The sequence below is a fragment of the Eimeria mitis genome, genomic scaffold, assembly GCF_000499745.2.
Source record: "Eimeria mitis Houghton genomic scaffold, Emh_scaff19, whole genome shotgun sequence".
Classification (NCBI taxonomy): Eukaryota; Apicomplexa; class Conoidasida; order Eucoccidiorida; family Eimeriidae; genus Eimeria; species Eimeria mitis.
The window spans coordinates 51,506-70,896 of record NW_024015096.1 but is presented as its reverse complement, the minus strand read 5'-3'; the positions used below and the strand labels follow the sequence as shown (position 1 = coordinate 70,896).

Here is a 19,391-nt window from a genome sequence, read left to right as displayed (position 1 = left end):
CCAATTCTTCTCGACGAGAGACGCACGACAGAGTTCCATACCCGCGCTCGCAAACTAGAGTACACCCGTACTCTAGCTTGCAGTGTTCGCACATCAATGCTCCCCCCAAACTTCCGAGACACATTAAATAACGATTTCTCGGGGACAAGCAATGAGGGAAGGACGGTTATATATATGGATGATGCTGGTTGGTTCAGCCGCAGTATGCGGGAGCAGCAGAACTTGCAGCGAGTCCTGTAACTGTTACGCAAGAAACAGTGGTTTGTGAACGCTCCAAAGTTCTCGTTTTTCATGCAAACAATTAGCTTATTGGGAGCCGTATCTCCACAGCAGAGGTCGAATCGGATCTGCCGAAGAATGAGACCCTTCAGACGTCTCGGTACAGTCGCACGGAGCTTCAGAAGTTCGTGTGCCTCGCTTCACACTACCGCAACGTCACATCCGGATTTGCTCCAATTGCTGCCCCTCTAACTGAGCTACTTAAGAAGGAAAAGCAGCTCATTTGGGCAGAAAATAAAGATGAAGCCAGTAGAAGCCTCATCAGGCACCTGCGATCGTCCCCAGTATTCGCACTTCCTGATTTTGACAAACCCTCTTCCTAACAACAGGTGCCAGCTAGACAGCAGTTTAGGTGATTTTATGTCAGCAAACGAACAATCAAAAACGCACAAAATAATCGCCTGCTATTCACATTGTTTCAGGCAAAGTTAGCAGAAGAATCCCGCTCGTGAGAAGGAGCTCTATACGATGTGGTGGATGGCCAAAACGTTTGGATATCGCCTGTATAGCAGGTACTTTACTCTCCAAACCAGCAATCAATCCCTGACACGCCTAACAAAAGTTTTTCAAGATTACGGTGGCGAAGCGGCTTTTCGGTGGCTATCCGGGCTCATAAGTACGAGTTCAGGGTCAACAATGTCGAGGATACCACACACATTGCCGCTAACGCACTCTCCCGGCTGCCTACAGTCCAGGCACACTGTTCTCCAACTCCGACTCCGTTTGTGTGTGACGGTTCTCATTTTCTTTCCAAATTGAGTTCTTCTTACCCTCCAAATACTCGTGGGACTGCGGTTCTCGCTAAGCTAAACAATGGACGACGGGCGCAAGCGCCACGCCATCGACGCCGACGTCCTGTGGTACCAGAGAAGGCGGGGAAACTGCAGACTATACGTTCCAGCTTCGCCTTGAGCAGGAATTTCGCGGAAAATAGACTACCATGCTTCAGTGGGCCATGGTAGGATCAACGCACCTGTGGAGCGTGTTTCCAGGTCCTGGTTCTAGTGAAACCGGACGCCCGAAGCGCGCAGATGGACGAACAGCCAAAGAAGTTCGCCGGGCGTTGGGTAGGACCGTTTTCTATTTATTTTCGAGTCAAATTGTAATGAGGGTCCTCCATCTTATCCAAGGAGAGACATGAGCTGGAGGTGTCAAAATATTTAAGATAAGCGTTTCCAAAAAGCAGCTGACCTCTTCTCCAGCCACCAAAACGCCTGTGACCGGTGATCCACGGGCCCGGGGCCGTGAGGAGAGGTAGCTGTCTGGGACTAGTCGTAACGCGCGTTGCTGCAACCTTTTGCTACAACGCAATTCCAAGTGCGTGCATAACCAAGCCATTCTGGCGGTATTACTGCCCGATACTGCTGAAGATCCTGCTGCTTCAGCTACTGCAGATCCTACTGAAGCCATAACCACATACTTGAGCAATATGATTTGCCAATCCAGAGTTGTTGGTGTGCGTTGAATGCCTGCCTGCGTGGAATACTCAGGCATCTGTATGAACGAAAGCACAAGCAGAGGCTGTGACTAAAAGCGTCAACAAGAGAGCAGCAAACCGAGTATCAGAAAAAACACCTCCCACGAACAACCGTGTAAGTCAAAGCTCGTTCAGTTTCGTTCTGAGATAGAAAAGCGTTTAACCACAACCAAAAGTAAATTGACAGAATGGGTGTCTCCATCCCCTTCTGGCGCCACTATTTTTGCTCCTCTGTATGCTGAGCATGAAACGGCAAGTAAGAGGTACGAGGCGAGCCTTGTAAGGTCGCCGGCGGAGCAAGATGCTGTGAAATTACAGTGCAAATAACTGGAGGCTTGAGTTATAGTAATGTCACGAGCGAGCCAGCAGTCGCCTATCCTCTTGGTGCCATCCCCCAAACCACAAAAACCTCAACAGGATCGGCAGTATTTCGGCCATTCTAGTCCTCGTCTGCTACAGCAGGAGGCATCATTTCGTTCGGCTGAGGAGGACCTTGGTGATAAGGAGAAAAGTGGAGCTTTTCCGGGTGTACAGGCACCCCTCCAGAGCCTGCCTCTCTGTGGGGACAGTAACAGCAGCAGCACATGCAACAACAGAGACAGCCGCAGCATCAGCTAGAATGAATGTAAAACGCAGCAACCCAACTCGTCACGCCCCGACGCAGTGTTTGCACTACTTCGTGCATGCAGCAACAGCAAGTTCATAGTGCGCATCTGCAGAGTCGAGCCTATAGACCGTAGGGATACTGCTAAAGCACCACTCACTGTAGGCGACATTTAATCAAGTCAGGATGCAGCAACAAGACATGGTGACCCTGAAGATACCTGCAACAGCAGACGCACTAGCAGGTGCTGCATTAATACTAACGCAAGGGGCCATCCACGAAGCCTCAAGAGCAAGGGCAAGCATTTGCGTGGCAGCGCCAACAAGCACCTTCAAGATGCCAGCAGCAGCCTCGAGGCCGTGGCGGCAGCACCACCAACATTACTTTCACGATAACAGCAGCAGCACCAGCTGCAACATGTCTTGACGACCGGTGTATCAGGCAGAAACCTAAATTCGACGGTAGAAGCAGCATAGAGAACAGTGTAAGCATCAACACAGCAACAGCAACAGCACAGCACCAACATAGAAACTGCAACAGCACAGCAGCAGGAAGGTCACCTAAGGACGCCAATTTCTTCAAGGGTCCTCTGAATGTCCTCAGGGCGGATGGCTGTAGCGCGCACCAACTCCTAAAGCATTAGAAGACACAAGCAGAGCCACCGAAACAGCCAAATTAGGCGACAGAGACGAACGAGGACATACGCATGAATGAATAGCGACATCAAAAAGGAAAAAGCTGAAACCGGAGGGGGGAAAACGGAGACAAATAAAAAGCTCCAAGGGCATGAAGAATAGCAAAAGCACACACTAGAACAATACGAAAGGCACATGGGGGAAAGCGAAGTAGCAGAGCAGATAGATGAGTAGCACATGTGGAGAGATAGGCAGCGAAGGAAGAGATAGCGGAGAACGGCCATATGTAGTTCGCAAGGCCGGTTTGGCGGGGAGCCCTACCGTCTCAGCAACAGCAAACAAACAGCCGCAAAGCGCACTGTAACAGTAACAGCGGAAGGCACTATATCTAGACAAAACGCTGGCAGTATCAACTCCAGAAGAGCAACCAGCAGCATCAGCGACTGCCGCAAACAAAGCAAAATTTGCTGCACCGGAAAACAGCCTTACCAACAGCAGCGGGAAAAACCACAGCAGCATGATGACTCAAACCAACAGCAGCAGTGCAAGCAGCGGTCGCACCAGCAAAAGCAGCAGCAGCAGTAACAGGTTGCGTACGTGTATGGAAACGCGTTTCTTGGCCATCCACTGTGGCTCTGAGAGGAGGTTCAGAAGCCGCCAACTCCACCAGCCGATGTAACTGAGGCGACCCAAGTCAGAGAGGGGCCGTTCAGGTCCCCCGCGTTTATTTTCCTTCAGAGAGAGTACATAGCTAAATGATATCAAGAAACGTCCGTAGCCTTTGCGCTGGTGCTGTGGGAGAGTCAGAATGCTGAAGGGACAGGCGGCACACGAAAAACACTCTTGTTGCTGCTGTCACTATACTTAGTGCTTTTAGTGCAACGTTCACTGCTGCTACTGATACTTTTGGTGTCCCTGCACCAGACCGGAACGGCGCTGCTACTGGTGTTGCTGTTTCATCTCCTACAATTGCCGGTGCTTGTGGCGCTCCTGCTGCCACGATGAAAAGATAGACACTCAGCCCCAGACAACTGCGGCCACTGCAAAATGTTTGTGAAAGCTATCGCCACAGTACCAGCGATAACAGCGATACCATCAACAGTAGCAGCAGCAACTGTATGAGCAGCAGCAACAGCAACTGCACCGGAACCAACAATTGCCTCACCAGGCGAGATTGTATCCCTGTAGAGACACCTTTTCCTGCAACAGAAAACGACTTATCAAACCCGAGCAGCTGTTGTGCCTTCTCCCGCGACTACTACTGCTATTGCTGCTGCAGCAGCTGCTGTTGCTGTTCTTCAGCTGCAGCCTTGCGCTACTAAGCCTGAATTATTGTAACCCTCAGACACTGCAGGTTTTAAGTCTGCAGGCACTTGGAGTTACAAGCTGCGCCAACATCAGCACTTCACAAAGCAGCAGAAGCATCGAGAGGCCTAACACTAGCTACCTTTGAAAAGTATCCGATGAGATGAGCTCCCCCCGCGTCGACCTGAGAAGGTACAGGGAATCGCATCGCATACCGGTACAGCCATTGGGCTGCTGCAACATGAACAAGAGATCCTCAAGGTCCGCAGCAGCACAAAAGTTTGCAGTATACGGCGGAACAGCAGCAGCACCCCGAAATCCCTGACTGCCTGTATGCCGGCAGCAAGGCCCACAACAGGCGCTGGAATTTCAGCATCAACGTGAGGTGGAAGCAACAGCAACGACAAGAGAGCCAGCATCCAAGTGGACAAGCAACAAACTGAAGCCGCAGCAGTAGCAAACCTCTGTAAGGACGTAGAACAGGAACGGCTCGACGTCAAACTGAAGCGTCTTGTGGTCCAGGAACAGTTTCGCCAAAAAGCAGAGGTTCTCCTGTACAAAATGCGCACAGCAGCATGCTACGTTCTGCGCTTCTGCTCCTGCACTCCCTATTGTTGCGGTGGCTGCTGCTGGTCCTCTTGCTGAGGTGCTGGGTCTTGTGCTGCTGGCGTCGGGAAAAGAGCGCCCACGCTGTACACTCGCGCTGCCTTGCCGTCGACTTCGAACATGGACAAACTGCAGTAGGGAAAGCAAAAAAGAAAAATGAAAAATGCATCAATGAAATATGCGGAAACAGCGACACTTGTGGAGATAGGAAAGACAACAGCTGCTCCATCAAAATGACCAGCAACGGCGGCACCAGAAGCGAAGAGCCGTGTTCGTATGAAGATTCTGAACTCTGCAACTCCTGCGCACTTAGACGCTCAGTGCGCTCGCATCCGCACCAGTGAGCAGCAACAGCAGGAGCAGCAACAACGGTCAACTGCCTATTCCTCTCCCTGTGAGCGAACTGCGGATCTCCACTCCCACAGATAGGGCGACAACAGCAGCCACGTTGCGATCGGGAGTGACTCACTGTCCATCTCTGTAGATTTCATTGCCTGGAGGGTGCCTGACGGTGCACCTTAGCGAGTGTGTGAGGAGCTCGGAGGCTTTGAGGAAGAAAGCGAGGCAAAACTCGCAAATGTGGAGATCTGTGGCCTGCGCCTCCGCCGGATAGGGCGAGAAGTACCAGGTGTCAATCTCCTGACCCCCAAAAAAGATCCTGTTCACCGTTTTCACACGCGTCGCCTCTTCGTGTGCCGCCAACGTCGCTGAGTCCATACCCTCGTGCTCCTCGTCGTCGTGCTGCAGTTGGTGCGAACGCATACCGACACAGAGAATCGCAGGAAAACAAAAAGGCTGTAAAGGCGGACTGAGAAAATGAGGAGGCAGTTATGGAGTCACGTTGGAACAGACAAGGCAAGAGACAAACCAAGACATATAACCAGCACACAAGAAGTCCCCGTTCTTGATGCTGCAGAAGAGCATGCATGAAAGAAGAGGCAAAGACGAACGGTAAGTGCCCGGAGGCAGAGAGAAAAGATATAGGCATCAGGGAAAACAGCAAATGCAATATACACAGATAAAGAAAAAACTCGTAGTTTGCGCACGGTCCTTCCAATACACATACGTTCCTAGGTACACTAATCTGTATATGTGCTATTGGCTTTCATCCCCAGCAGCTCCGGAGATACGCAGATAGCCTGAGGTCACTGCGGCAGACTCTTACATAAACATTGACATCCTGAAGCCATTCACCAGCGCAACAGCTTTGTGCGAACAGCAGTGAAACTCCAAAGTGTGAATATGTACATACACAAAGTGAATTCGGCATAGCACAAAATTCGTACGTCCAAGGAGACCGATAGCAGCCATACGGGAGGCGCTAGAAAGACACAGATGAACACGGACGAAATCAAGCACGGATAGATAGGTAGAGCTGTGCAGATAAAAGCAGTTTCTCCATTTTTCGCTGCACCGACACTACAATTCGAACAGCCGCACATCTGAAAAGACAAGTGAAGGGTCAAAGAGCAGCGCTTTCAGCTCCTCCGCCTCTGCATTCCTCTCCTGCTCCAGCCGTTTCCATGCAGCAGCAGCTGCGGCAGAGTCGTCCTGTCCCTCGCGTTCTCCCGCAGCCGGCGTTACTGTTGCTGCGGATGCAGCCAATGGCTCAACGGTTGGCACGGCAGCAGCACTAGCAGGAGAGGCAGCAGCAGCATCAGAAGGCACAACGCCATCGTGCGAAAGCTTCAATCGCTTCGGCATGTGCTCATCTGTCCTGGCAGAGTCGGATGATGTTCCATCGCGTGCCACATCTTGTGCTGCTTCATCCCCTGCAGGTGCTCCTGCGGCCCCAGCAACGCCAGTGGCCTGCCGTGAGGTGGCCTGCTGGTCGTACCCCGTGGGTAGTAAGACTTGTCCCCTTGCATTCACTGGGAGCAAATCAGAAAACTGCAGCCAACAGTCTAATCTTCTGTTGGTAAGGCGGTAGTGCACGTAATATTCATAAGCACTAGGACAGGCTGGTGGCACTGCTGCTTCGCTGCTGCTACTGCTGCTGCTTGCAGAATCGAAAGCGGAAGAACCCCCAGCCTTGGATCCAGTACACTTGCTAGTGCCGCTCTTACTACTGCTGCTGATGCTGCTGGTGCTGCCGCTGCTGCTGCTGCTCCTCAGTTGTCTTGCGAGCCCCGGCTGCATCACCTCATCTGGCAGATGCGAACCCGTCTCGCCGTGGGTCCTCACGGACAATATCTGCATCATCAGAAGCAACAAAGATGCACACGCACTCCCGTTGCTGCGGGACAACAATGGGGAAGGCAGAAGAAGCGGCAGCACGAGTGGCAGGGCTCAAGGGCTGCAGCAGCAGCAGCAGTTTTGTTGCAGCAGCGACACAAGAACCGCCTCTAGAGGCAGCTGAGCAATCTAATTTACCATCACCAGCAAAAGCAACTACGACAACACCGCATAAACGAAATAATCGCAGGTTCACGAATGTTACCTTAGCCAGTCTGTGCTCCCCCGTTGGCTTGAAAAGAGCAGCAACCCACTGGTTGGTGCCGAGACACCGGGCCTTCTTCCCTCCGCAAGTTGGAGCCCGCTGCTGCTGCTGTTGCTGCTGGTGCTTGCTGCTGGCACGATGAATAGTCGTCCCGCGAATGGAAGAAACGACGCTGCTGCTGCTGCTGCTGCTGCCGCTGCCGCTGCTACTGCCGCTGCTACTACCGCTGCTGCGCAGGGAAGACATAACGCTGCTTCGGCTGCTGCTGCCGCCGCTGCTGTTGCCGCTGCCACTGATGCCACCGCCGCTGGCACCGCTGCTGGTGCCACCGCTGCTGCTGCACTGGTACGAAGAAACGACGCTGCTGCTACTGCTACTGCCGCCGTGACTAGGAGAAATAGACCCCTCTGAGATCTGCTGCTCTTCAGCAGCACCAGCAGCAACAACAGGTGCAGCAGCTTCCGCGCCACCTGATGCAAGCATCCCTCCTCCATGAGAAGGATCCGGGACATCCATGTTATTGTTGTTGACTTTGTTGCTTCTGCTGCTTTTGCTGCTGTTGCCGCTTTTGCTCCGGTCGCTGCAGTTGCTGCTGCCGCTGCTTTTGCTGCAGCTGCTGCTTTTGCTGCAGTTGCTGCTTTTGCTGCAGTTGCTACTGTTGCTCAGCTGCCGCTTCATTGGCCGTACATGCGGGTCCTGCTGTTGCTGCCGTTGGCATGCTCCGCCCCCGTTGAGTGGCCTGCGAGGCTGGCCCCGCTGCTGCGCCTTTGCCGGTGCTTCTGCTGCCCCTGACGCAGTTGCTAATGCCTCACCAAATGTGCTGCTGCCCGGGTGAGCATATGCCTATTGTTCTCCTTAAGGCCAGCGCTGCCGCTACTATCATTCGACAGGGTCACGGCGACATGTATTGTTGTTTTTGCCGTTGTTGCGCCCCCTACTGCTGTGAAAAATACAGCAGAAACTAACGAACCCCGTTCCGACGACGGGCTATTTTGATGTAGCCACGGCGAGAGGAACTTTGGCCACGAACCCAGAAATAGCAGTAGAAGAGCTTATTCCCGTCGCTGCTGCTTCTGTTGCCAGCGCTGTTCCAGCCGCAGCTGGGGGCTAGTGCTGCATTACATAGTCTGGGTTTTACTGAGTTCTTTTGCATATTATTCTGGCTTCTTTCTGTTGTACCGTCTTTTTTATGGCCGCTGGGGGGCCCCTTCTTCCGCTGCCGCCGACAGCGGCGCAACGAGCAGAGCCTGGGGGCTTGCCGCATGCACACAAGCAGGCTTGTGGTTATAAAGAGAAAAAAAGCCAAAATACACAGACTAGTATTTATATGGCGAGTAAGAGGAGGATTTCCTGCATACACGCAAGGCTTGGCTCCACAGCTTCTTCCGCTGCGCACTAACGCCAAAACACTCACACCGTAGACCGTAACGTAAGAAGAATCCTCGGCCTTAGCAGAGAGAAGTCATAACCTGCACTAGTATCCAAATCCTTAAAGGAAGTGTTCCCGAAAACCACCTGAACCCCCCTCCAGTCTCCAGCTGTCCTGTTCACAGCGGCGCATGGGCCTGAGGGTGCTGCATTAGAATGGTCTGTCTGGCGTCGGTATCTGTAGTTCGACTTGTGAACAGGCAGGCTATTAAGGGTAAAGTAAGTGACTAACACATCCATATTGTGTAAGTGCACGCAGCAAAGAGTGCTTGGCTGCGCCGCCATGTGGGGTGGCCTTGTAACATTAGTTAACATTAGTTAGGCCGGCTCCCCCCCACAGCAGCTACACGCGCCTATATCGCTGTTCCCATGATGCCTGGGGACTGAAAAGAAGGCCATCTGCTTTTGAGGAGGCCAATATTCCCGTATTTTGGCTGTTGTGGCGTGGTCTGTATAACGCCTGCTGTCTGGCCATAATCACACACCGAGGCGAGCTGCAATCTAGGTGAAGGCTTAAAGTAAGAGTCCTCCCAAAGCTGCCGACCTCTTTCCCCTTTCATCAGGCGTCCTGGGTGTTGAGCTCAAAGCGTGGGTGTTGCCGTGAGGAGACAGTCTGATATGTGGATGCAGCGCACCTCGCTGCGGCTGGTCATACAAGCCAGCCTCATGCGCACAAACAAGAAAGCATTAGCTAATATTCCTTTACTCCATGCTTTACCTCTGAATGTGCTTATATAACGCTTGCGTTTGCTTACACCCAACCTACCACGGCCAAGTGAAGGCCTCTGGGCTGACTGCAGATAGACCATGCTACAGTCCGCCTATAGCTAGCACAGGCGCATCCACTTGGCCTTGATAGGTTGCCTCCAAGTGAATAAAAGCTCTTCATCGGCGTATATAGAGATAAAGCACAAAGTAAAGGAAGTTTCGTTGAAGTTTTCGCGTGTGCACACGTGAGTCTGGCTTGAATCACCAACCGCAGCGAGGTGCGTTGCAGCTCCATTTCAGGCTGCCTCTTCTCCGCAACACCCAGGCCTTGAACTCGACGCTAAGGACGGCTGGGGAGAGGAGAGAAGTCAGCTGGTTTGGGAAAACTCTTACTTCAAGTTTTTACTTTCACTGCAGCTCGTTTCTGTCCAGAAACCTAGCGTTAGAGCACTACTACAGTTCGCGACGGTCCTCACCTAGGACTGAGGAACCTCTATGCGCTTCAGTCCGCCGTATGGCCCATCGNACAGTTCGCGACGGTCCTCACCTAGGACTGAGGAACCTCTATGCGCTTCAGTCCGCCGTATGGCCCATCGGGACGGGCGTATGAGACGAACCGCAAAGCCACAGCAGGACAACCTGGTGCACAGCGGCGGTTAAAAGCAAAGGAGCTTCCAAATAAATAGTTTTTTATTTTCAGACCTACCTCGGAATGGGTTTAGGGCTTAGGATTTGGTCAGGATATGCCTTCCGGTGGGGAACCGACAAATGGCTGGACACCTCGTACCACTGGAACAAGCACCATGTGTGCATTTGATATGACGCAAAGTATCTTTGCCGCTAAAACAATTCATGACTAATCCTTCTGCCCTTGCCGATCGTGAAAATACGATGAAATCCGCAATAGAGATGCAGTGGAGGCGCTCCATAGTTCTCGCCGGCTGTGCATTTGTCTTCAAAATACACCAGCACAGCTCCGTCTGCTGCTGGAAGATTCCTTATTAGAAGGAGGCGCTCGAAGTTGATGGTTACCTCTAAGCAAGAGCACTACTTTTCCAGAGCGTAACCGGAGTATGTAGGCTTTCCAATATGCAGGCTTGTCAACGAATCCGGTTATGACAGCACAAACAAAACTTAAACAAGGGAAGCTGTCAATAGAGCGCTGCGCCGAGATGTATCAGTCCTGGGTGAACAGAAATCTAAAGGGGGATTCGCAATTTCTGTATCAATTGTTCATAGCAGGACTGCCTCCAGGAGAGGTGCAATCAGTAGCTGGCTGAGCGATGGAGCGGGATCTAAAGGGCAAAGGTGTTCAACTCGGGTAGATGATGGGGTACTTACCCTTCAAAGGGAAAAAAAGTACTACTTCCACGCCTCTAACTGAGAAGAAACAAAGCGAGTTTGGAATCAGCCGGAAATATAGCATATTTTTAAAGGGGTTATTAAAGTGAGTGTGGGTGTGCTTCAGAAGCGCCAGTCTAAGGGGAGTTTGGGGCCTTAGGGATCATGTGGCCCTCGGAACTTGATCCCACTCAGCTCAGTAGATGCACTAGTCTCTGCCAGCAGCTCTGCGTCTTGTGCCCCCAACAACAACACAGACGCAGGTGAAAAACACAATTGTGAGGCGTAGAAGGGATCCAAGTTCCCTCACACGATGGGGTGATGGGATTCCATAACACTCTAGGTACTGCGGGCCCTGTAGGCTGATGAGAAGTGGGAGAGAACCCTCCGTCCCTCATTCAACGCTGAGATCTGGTCAAGATAACTTGGAGTATTTCTCTTTCGTACAAATATTTGCAGTAAGCTTTACTTATTACTAGGTTGTATCTCTTAGGGACTACTGCGGAGCGCACCCCTGGAACCCGACAGCTGAGTATAGCGATGTGGCAAGCAATATCTATCATACTGAACAACAACGTATCAAACCAACAAAGGTTAAGGACATGACTTCTCTCAGTTTATTCTCTCTCTGAGAATTGTGCTCTCTCTAAATTGTTCTCTCTCAACCCCAGTAGAGCAGGCACTACGGCCTGTAGGGCTGGGAAAGGAGACGGCGTAGCTTGGTACAATAGCTTTTGCAGCAAGGCTCATGCCAGCTTTTCCTACAATCACATCAGTGGACACTCCATAGGGATTGTTTAATGCATTTACCAATGTTATATTCAATGTACATCAATAAGCGCTCACAGACACTTCCACTATTCATACAACCCTCACTCCTATCACAACGAGCACGGCATTTGTAACGCTTGTTCTCTGGCCTTTATCTGGCCATGGGCGAGCCGCAATGTAGGCGAAGACTCAAAGCAAGACTTTCCCAAAAGCATCTGACCTCCTTCCCCGGTCCCTAGGCATCCTGGGCGTTGAGCTCAGGGCCTGGGTANCTTTACCTCTGAACGTACTTGTAGAACGTTTGCAAGCGCTTACACGCAACGTGCCAAAACCAGGGGAAGGGTTCTGCGCTAACTCATGCTACAGCATTGTTGCCGCGATTGTAGGGAGTATTCACTACAGTGAGGGTCTCCCATAAGGGGGCATAAAATACTAACCTGGGGCAAATGCAGCGCCTACAGACCAGTGCGCACGTGCTCAATCTACTTCTTCGGCAGCAAGTAATGCAGCCCTATGCTAGATTGCAAACGCACGAAAAAATCTAAGGAGCTGGGCAACCGAGAGTTCAAGCAACGGCCCTGGGAGAACAAACAAACCGACAACAGAAACGCCCTTGTCGCAACGCGCAGTGCAGCGCAGCGATGGGGATGAATGTGCTGAAAGCTGCAGAGACACCTAGAGTTAACTATGTGTCTATCCAAGTTCGTATTAATGGTCAGATGCGGCAACCGCAGCAGGAGTTTCCCGTAGGTCAACCCACCATTTGGGGCGTCTGGAAGAGCATACAGGCGTGTGCTGGTGCTAAACAAAGGAAAAACGCTCGGCAGGATTTGTAGCATGATATCCCCCGCGTTGGCAGATGTACTATTTGCGTGCAGGGAGCCTACGAAGAGCCATCTTAGTGTTTAGCAACTGTCTATAATGTCACTGCATGCAGCAGAAGGGATTTGGGCATTCTTATACGTGGCGTCACCTTGCGCCAGCCGCTGCAGCGAAATGCGCTGCCACCCATATCAGGCCGCGTCTTCTCCCAATGCCCCAGGCCCTTGGCTTAGAGTTACCTTTTGGAAGCCATAGCCGTAAATCCGCGGCTTCTGATATGCATATACAGGTGCTCCAACGCACCTAGCTGCAGCTAGTGCTTCACGGCATCCCGGCAGGCAAGCACATTCAAGCCTAATCTGCTGCATGACCTAACACTGTAGAGAATTGCTCAACACTGACTTGGCCACCCATAGCCAACCTGCACGCAAGTAAAGATACAGACACAGACCCCGCGTGCAGCATTGTCTGCCTGAAGTTAGCACAGCAGCATCAACTTGGCCTTGATATGCTGCCTGCAAGCAGATACAAAAGCTCAATAAATGTCTACAGAGTCAAAGCATGCAGTAAAGGGAGCTTTGTTATGCTCACGAATGTGGCTGGCTTGCATCGATAGGTGCAGCGAAATGCGCTGCAACTCATCTCAGGCTGCCCTCTCTCTCAGGCCCTGAGTTGCTGCGCCAATGACACCTGGAGACGGGGGAGAAAGGTCAGGTGTTTTGGGGAGAGCCTTACCTTAAGTCTTTGGCTCTATTGAAGCTCGTGAATATCCTTGAATGAGCCCGACGCTCTCTTGTTACACTCCTACAGAAGGCGTAGTCCGGGCCAGAACCACTGGGTTGTTCCATTATTCACGGTAGATTCCCAGTTCTCCCCCTTCGATGGAAATTCACATTTCTTAATTAGGAACAAGATACACCGAGTATTACCTCGATAATAGGAATAAGCAGTTAGTAACTCGAGCACTCGTGCAGGCGTCGAGGCCTGCCATGGTGCAGGTGAAACCCTTCCGTGTCGTGACATTTAAAACGTATCCCGCATTTCGTTCCGACGTGTATTGCCATATCGGGGCCACCTTCCCTACGTGTCTTAGCTGTTCTATGAAACCCTGGGGGGTGTCTCGTCCAAACAGTTCGTGCCTACACCTCGGCGTAGTGGACTATACCACTTCGATTCAAACTGTTTTGTGTATTTTAGACATTGAAGATTTTGGTTTTTGTCCTAAAAAAGGGGATCTCACCCGCCCGTGCCTGCCCTGCTGAACGCCAGGGCACTACATAGGGCTCATGCCGCAGAACACCCTATGGAAAGACACAACTCCAAATCGATAATGTTCAGCTGAAGACACCGTGCGAAGTGCCGCTTAGGTGATCGGCAATAAATANGCACATCACCAGTCCGGAATGTTCGAGCTGTGGGGATCAAGAAGACATGTGGAACGATACATAACTAGATTTAAAACGGAATAGCAGTTTAATCGCGAACTGTAGACTCTGGCAAAAGATTGAGTCTTCAAGAACGGGAGGGTGAGCAGTGCAGTCGACAGCCCGAGGACTCTGACGTTCCTTCTGGCCAAGTCTGTCCAACATTTCGCCGGGGCATTCACATAGCGGAGAAGTATTTCACTATAATTAATCAGACGTTCATAAATCTAGCAACCGTGAAATACATTTCCTGGAAACAGTGTATGCACTCGTGCAATGCGAGGAGTCCTCACGTGCAGTGCTTGCAGCCTCCTCACCCGCCTGTTCGGGCAACTTGATCCCCATCGCTGAATCTGGAGCACTGCACAGCACAACGTACATTGGAGCTGCTGACTTAGAATTCGTTTGCGTGCTTTTTTTAAGTCGCCTCCACTGCCTACTTTTTTAGACTGCCCTTTCTTCCCTGTCGACGTCTTGCACTGAGGAGGCGTGTGGTTACGGAAGGCAGTTGCGGTAGAGTGTGGTTGGGTCACGCCTGGGTGTTTGCCCGCAGAGCATTGCTTTATCTCGTTTAGACTTGGCTTTTCTGAGGCACTACTTTATTATAGAGCCCGTTTTTGCTTGCCTCCGCTCTCTTCCTCGCAGTAGAAGCACTTGGAGGAGTGTATGATTCAGCCCCTGGTTCTTTGTCTAAGCTGTAAGGTGTAGTGCTTGCTATTTTATATGCTGAAGACTGGTGCATTTGACACGGCCTCGGCAGCTGGCTTGTCCCTGCCCTGCGTATATTCCTTCCCCGCAGAGGCGAGTCAGCACCTCCAGGCGCTCCGAAGGGCTGACGGCGTTGCTGTTGTTCGTGCAGGTTGGGGCTTCAGTAGAAGCACTGTTGTGTATATGAAAGGACCAGAGTCTAGATGTAAAGGATTGGATAGCAGGGAGGTGGTTTTTTTGCAGCATCGACCGTCTGGACTTGAGTGGGGCAACGGGAGCTGTAGGGGGGGCGGCGAGGAAGGCAACAGGGAAGGCGACAACAGAGGAGCCCGTGGGGGATCTAGACAAGAATCGGCGTATGAATATGGCGGCATCTGTAACATACTTTTCTCGTCTTGAAATGGGGGACGCATCAGGCCCTCTCAACCATCGGCAGATGCAACAGCAGCAACTGATGCAGCTGGGACAGCAGGATGCAGAGCAGCAGCATGCGGAGCGGGAGCATTTGCAGCAACGGCATGTTCAACACGAGCAGCTGCAACGGTGCCAAGTACGGCGCCGGCAACAGCAGCAGTTGCGACAGCGGGAGCAGCAGCAGCTGCAGGTGTTGCAGAACCAGCTGGTGTTGCAGCAACAGCATCTCCAACAGCGACATCAACACTTGCAGCTGGAGCAGAGCCCGAGGTGGTGGAGACGTAGACGGCGGGAGAGGCCACAGCAGCAGCAGCCGGCGGGCGTGACAGCACTGCATGACAGGGAACAGAGGACCGTCCGCTTGCGTCTATCCGCACAGTCTCCGAATCGTTTGCTCCGACGTGAGCGCCTCAGTTCCCTTCCAATGGATGGCGCGCCCTACAACACAGCGGGGGAGGAGGAAGAAGGAAGTGAAGAGGACCAAGACCTCGAAGGGGAAGATAAAAACGTAGTTGAGGGAGGACGCCGAGAAGGTCAAGTGGAAGGAGAGTCATATGGCGGCGGGCAGGAGGAAGAGGAAGGAAGAGGTGAGGGAGGTGCTGTAAGGAATGACACTGTGGCCGTTTTAGGGACATATACAGCGGCAACAGCAAGTACAACAGCAGCAGCGAATGCAGGTGAAGCAGCAGTTAGAGATGTAACGGCAGACGGAGCTGAGGCAACAGACACGTACGCAGGTACAAATACAGCTTCAGCACCAGTCACCGCCGCAGCACCAGTCACCGCCGCAGCAGCAGTCACTGCTGCAGAGGGTAGCGCAACCACAGGAGCAATCACATCTTCGGTAACGACAACACCAGTGTCCGCCGATGCAGCTGGGTATACGTTTGAGGAGGGAATCCCATATGGCGTTCTTTGCGGAAGAGGCAGCAACAGCATCAGAAGCAGGAGTGACACAGGCCGCCGGCTTGCGGTGAGCTCGCCGCTTCAACAACGCAGGGAGTTGGGAAGCCGCCGTAGCAACAGGAGAGTCAGCAAAGCAAGCGGCAGTTCGCCACAGCGCTACAAACGCTTCTGTCCCGCTGGAGCCCCTGAGTCAGCTTTAGAAGTCGAAGATGATGCGATTGGAATGCTGAGTCTTGTTAACGGCGGCAGCAGAAGAAGCAACTCGAGGTACGGCCACATGATCCTGCGATCACAGACAAGGCACGGCTGTCCGACGTGCAACAAAAGCAGCAGTAGCAGCAGCGAGAGTGGCCACACTAGCGGCCGCAGGCCACGAGAGTCGCGAGGCCTCCCCCTTGGCCCTGTCCACGAGGTCGATAGTGACTCACACAGCGACGGCAGCGGAAGCCGCAGCAGCAGATACTGCTACAGCAGCCATGGCAGCAGTGACAGGGACGTGATAGAGCTTGATAGTGATGAGGGTGACGAGAGCCACTGCACTGGCAGCTGCGTTGCTCCAGCAGTGGCAGTTGGGGTAGCATCACCAACCGGTGTAGGGGGATACACAGCTGCTGTGGATGTCATTCACTGGGGGAACAGCACCAGCAATGGCAGCGCCGGCAGCAGCCACGGCAGCGACAGCGCAGGGAGCAACTGCAACTGCAGCAGCAGCTGCGGCTGCAACATCAACGCCTGCGACCTTAACGGCTGCAACGACGACCGCAGCGACGGCAACGGCAACGGCAGCGGCAACAACAGCAACACCCGACCTCGACCTTTCGAGTGTTCTCTTCGCGATTGTTCTTCTCCACGACGGCACCCACAGCGGTTTCTGTTTCCGCTTCGCGTAGCCCTTTTTGGCTCTGGAGCCCGAGAAGCAGCAGTTTCAGCTCGGCATTGTGCGCCGCCAGGTAATGATTCCCGAGCAGAAGTAGCAGGCCCTGATATGGGAACAGACGTGGACGAAGATTCTAGCGAAGACGAGCCAGAGCTGTGTGGCTTCAGTTTTCCGCGCTTTCCGGTGATTGGGGGGCATCGTAACCGGAAGCAGCACCAGCGTCAGCGCCAACTACAGCAGCAGATGCAGCAGCAGGGACATGAGCAACAGCATCTACAGCAGCAGCAGCTTCGGCGACGGGGGCTGGTTTTTGTACGGACCGGAGCAGCCGCTCACTGGCGCGAACAAAACGGGGATGGTCAAGGCGTCGCAGGACGCAGCCGTCGCAGCCGCCGCGCAGCGTCAGGTGCTTCGGCTGCTCGAGGCAGTTCGGTATCAGAAGTGGTGACACATGGAAGTGCAAGCAGTCCCGGTAACACAGAGGAAACGGAGACGTTCATTCCTCCCCACAGCCAAACGGCAGCATACGGAACGCGCACTGTTCCTCGAGGGAATGCAGCTCCAGCTGCAACATGTGCTGCTCATGGAGGCCAAATGATAACAATGGGAGCGCACCTTGCCCCTTGGAATCCAACAGCATCAGCTGGGGTACGTCCTGCTGGGGCTGTTCGGGGTAGCACCGCATTGAGTGAGCTTGCCCCTCGAGATAATGCGGTAACAGGCGGAACGCGTGTTGTTCCTTCTCCGCTGCAAGCTGACGCAGCTTCAGTTGCAGCACGTGCAGCTCTGGCAGCTTTAGAACGGAGACCTCCCACGGCAGCCATGAGGCCAACCTTGCCTGAACCGTTTGACGTGCATCAATATTTCATGATGCCTCCAGGCAATGCGCTGTCAGGCCTTCCACCCCACGTGCAGATGATGCGCCACCAGGGACAGATGCAAGAGCAGCTAGCAGGCCAGCAGCTCGCAGATCAGCAGCGTCGCCTAACAGCAGCACTGAGGCCTCCCCCGAGCCTGGTTGCAGGCGTTACTGCTGCTGCGGCGGCGGCCAACGAGGCGATATCCCGCCGGCAGACGAATCTGATGGCACTGCCTCGGCTGCATCGGCATCAACTTCGAGCCACCATGGTGCAAGCAGAAGCAGCAGTTGCAGAGGTCAACAGTGCCATCGAGAATGTACTCCTCATGCTCCAACGCCATCAACAGCTGTTTGGCGATCTTTCTACTTGGGGGCAGCCCCCGCAACGGGGAACCCCCGCCCACGTGCTGGATCAGCTGCCTGCGCTCCCCTTTAAATGCCGGCCTTCGGCCTCTCGCATAGCAGGCGTTTCTTCCAGCAGCAACAGCACCATCAGCGGCGGCAGTACCAGCAGGAGCGGCGGCAGCAGCAGAAGTGGGGGCAGCGACAGCATCAGTGAAGGAACTCGAGAGATTGGGGATAAAGACAAGTGTGCAATATGTCTAGAGTTGTTCGTGGAGGGCCGGATGGTTCGGTTCCTTCCCTGTCTGCACTTTTTCCACATGAATTGCGTAGACATGTGGCTGGAGCAGAGCGACACGTGTCCTATCTGCAAGTGGCCTGTGCACTGCACGGCCCTTTCTGATACGCAAGCGCTGGCTGAGGAGAGGTCATCTGCTACGTCGTCTTCTCGTGACAGTGTTGCTGCTGCCGGACGTGCTGCACATGGCGGTGCTGCTGCACGTGCTCCTCGTGGTGCTGCTGCTCACGAAGCTAAGGATTCGTCTAGTGAGGAGGATTTTTTTAGTGAGGATGACGCTTACGGCTCTGCTTACGCGCAGTAGGCTAGAAGCTGCAACGCCTTCCGTCGCTGCTCACGATGCATAGGATGGTACCCAAGCATGCTTCCTGCATCTTTCAGCTAGGCCGCTTGTTGCTCGTGTTGCCGATGATCAACGGCGAACGCAGTATGCTGAGTTAATCCCCGTTGCCTACGCTGCTCACGACGTTTTAGAATCCTATGGATGCGAAGTATACTTTAGCAGCACTAGAAGCGCTACCCTTGCTGCTCCTGATCCTCTTCATGCGCAGTATACTTCCTCGGCAGCTACAGCCACTGATGATGAGGCGTGTGATGTGTATTATGTGCACCATACTTATTCAGTAGTAGGAGCTGCTGCTGCTGCTCATGGTACACTTGATGCTACCGATGCGCAATGTAGCTTTTGCACCAGCGCCTGCGCATGGTGCTGTTGATGCCTGTGGTGGGCAGTACGCTTTTGCAACAGCGGCAGCTGCTGTCAATTGCTCTTTTGATGTTTTTTATGCGCGATCCGCTGCAGCAGCTGCTGCTGCTTGTGCTGCATATGGCGCTGCTTTCGTGCACAAATTGGTCGCAACTGCAGGCTTTGCTTGTGATGCTAACGTGAAGATTCGTCATCTGCAGTATACGTTGGCGACTAGGTGTTGCTACTGCTGATGGACCCTCCTCAGGATGCTCTGTATGCGCTGGCGGCTTCAACAGTGACTGCTCATGCCCGTGTTGCCGCTTGTGCGCGGCAGGAAGAGCAAACGCTACTGCGATATATATATATATATATATATATATATATATATATATATATATATATATATATATATGTATATATATTGTTGTCTATGTGCAACGTACCGAGCATCAGCATTAA

The 19,391-nt window shown here is 52.9% G+C and overlaps 2 protein-coding genes across 2 annotated transcripts; one reads left to right on the top strand and one right to left on the bottom strand.

The window, feature by feature from the left end:
• Positions 1 to 4,908: 4,908 nt before the first annotated feature.
• On the bottom strand, positions 4,909 to 8,024 carry EMH_0018350 (histone acetyltransferase, putative; the record flags this gene model as incomplete). The annotated part of the gene is made up of 4 exons (XM_038022370.1): positions 4,909 to 5,035; positions 5,376 to 5,647; positions 6,347 to 7,099; positions 7,347 to 8,024. 4 exons carry the CDS (start codon positions 8,022 to 8,024, stop codon positions 4,909 to 4,911), a joined length of 1,830 nt encoding a protein of 609 aa, XP_037878224.1.
• A 6,924-nt stretch (positions 8,025 to 14,948) lies between these two features.
• Positions 14,949 to 18,548, top strand: EMH_0018240 (uncharacterized protein; the record flags this gene model as incomplete). Its single annotated transcript, XM_038022369.1, has 1 exon — positions 14,949 to 18,548. The coding sequence occupies one exon, from the start codon at positions 14,949 to 14,951 to the stop codon at positions 18,546 to 18,548; it is 3,600 nt and encodes a 1,199-aa protein (XP_037878223.1).
• Positions 18,549 to 19,391: the final 843 nt, after the last annotated feature.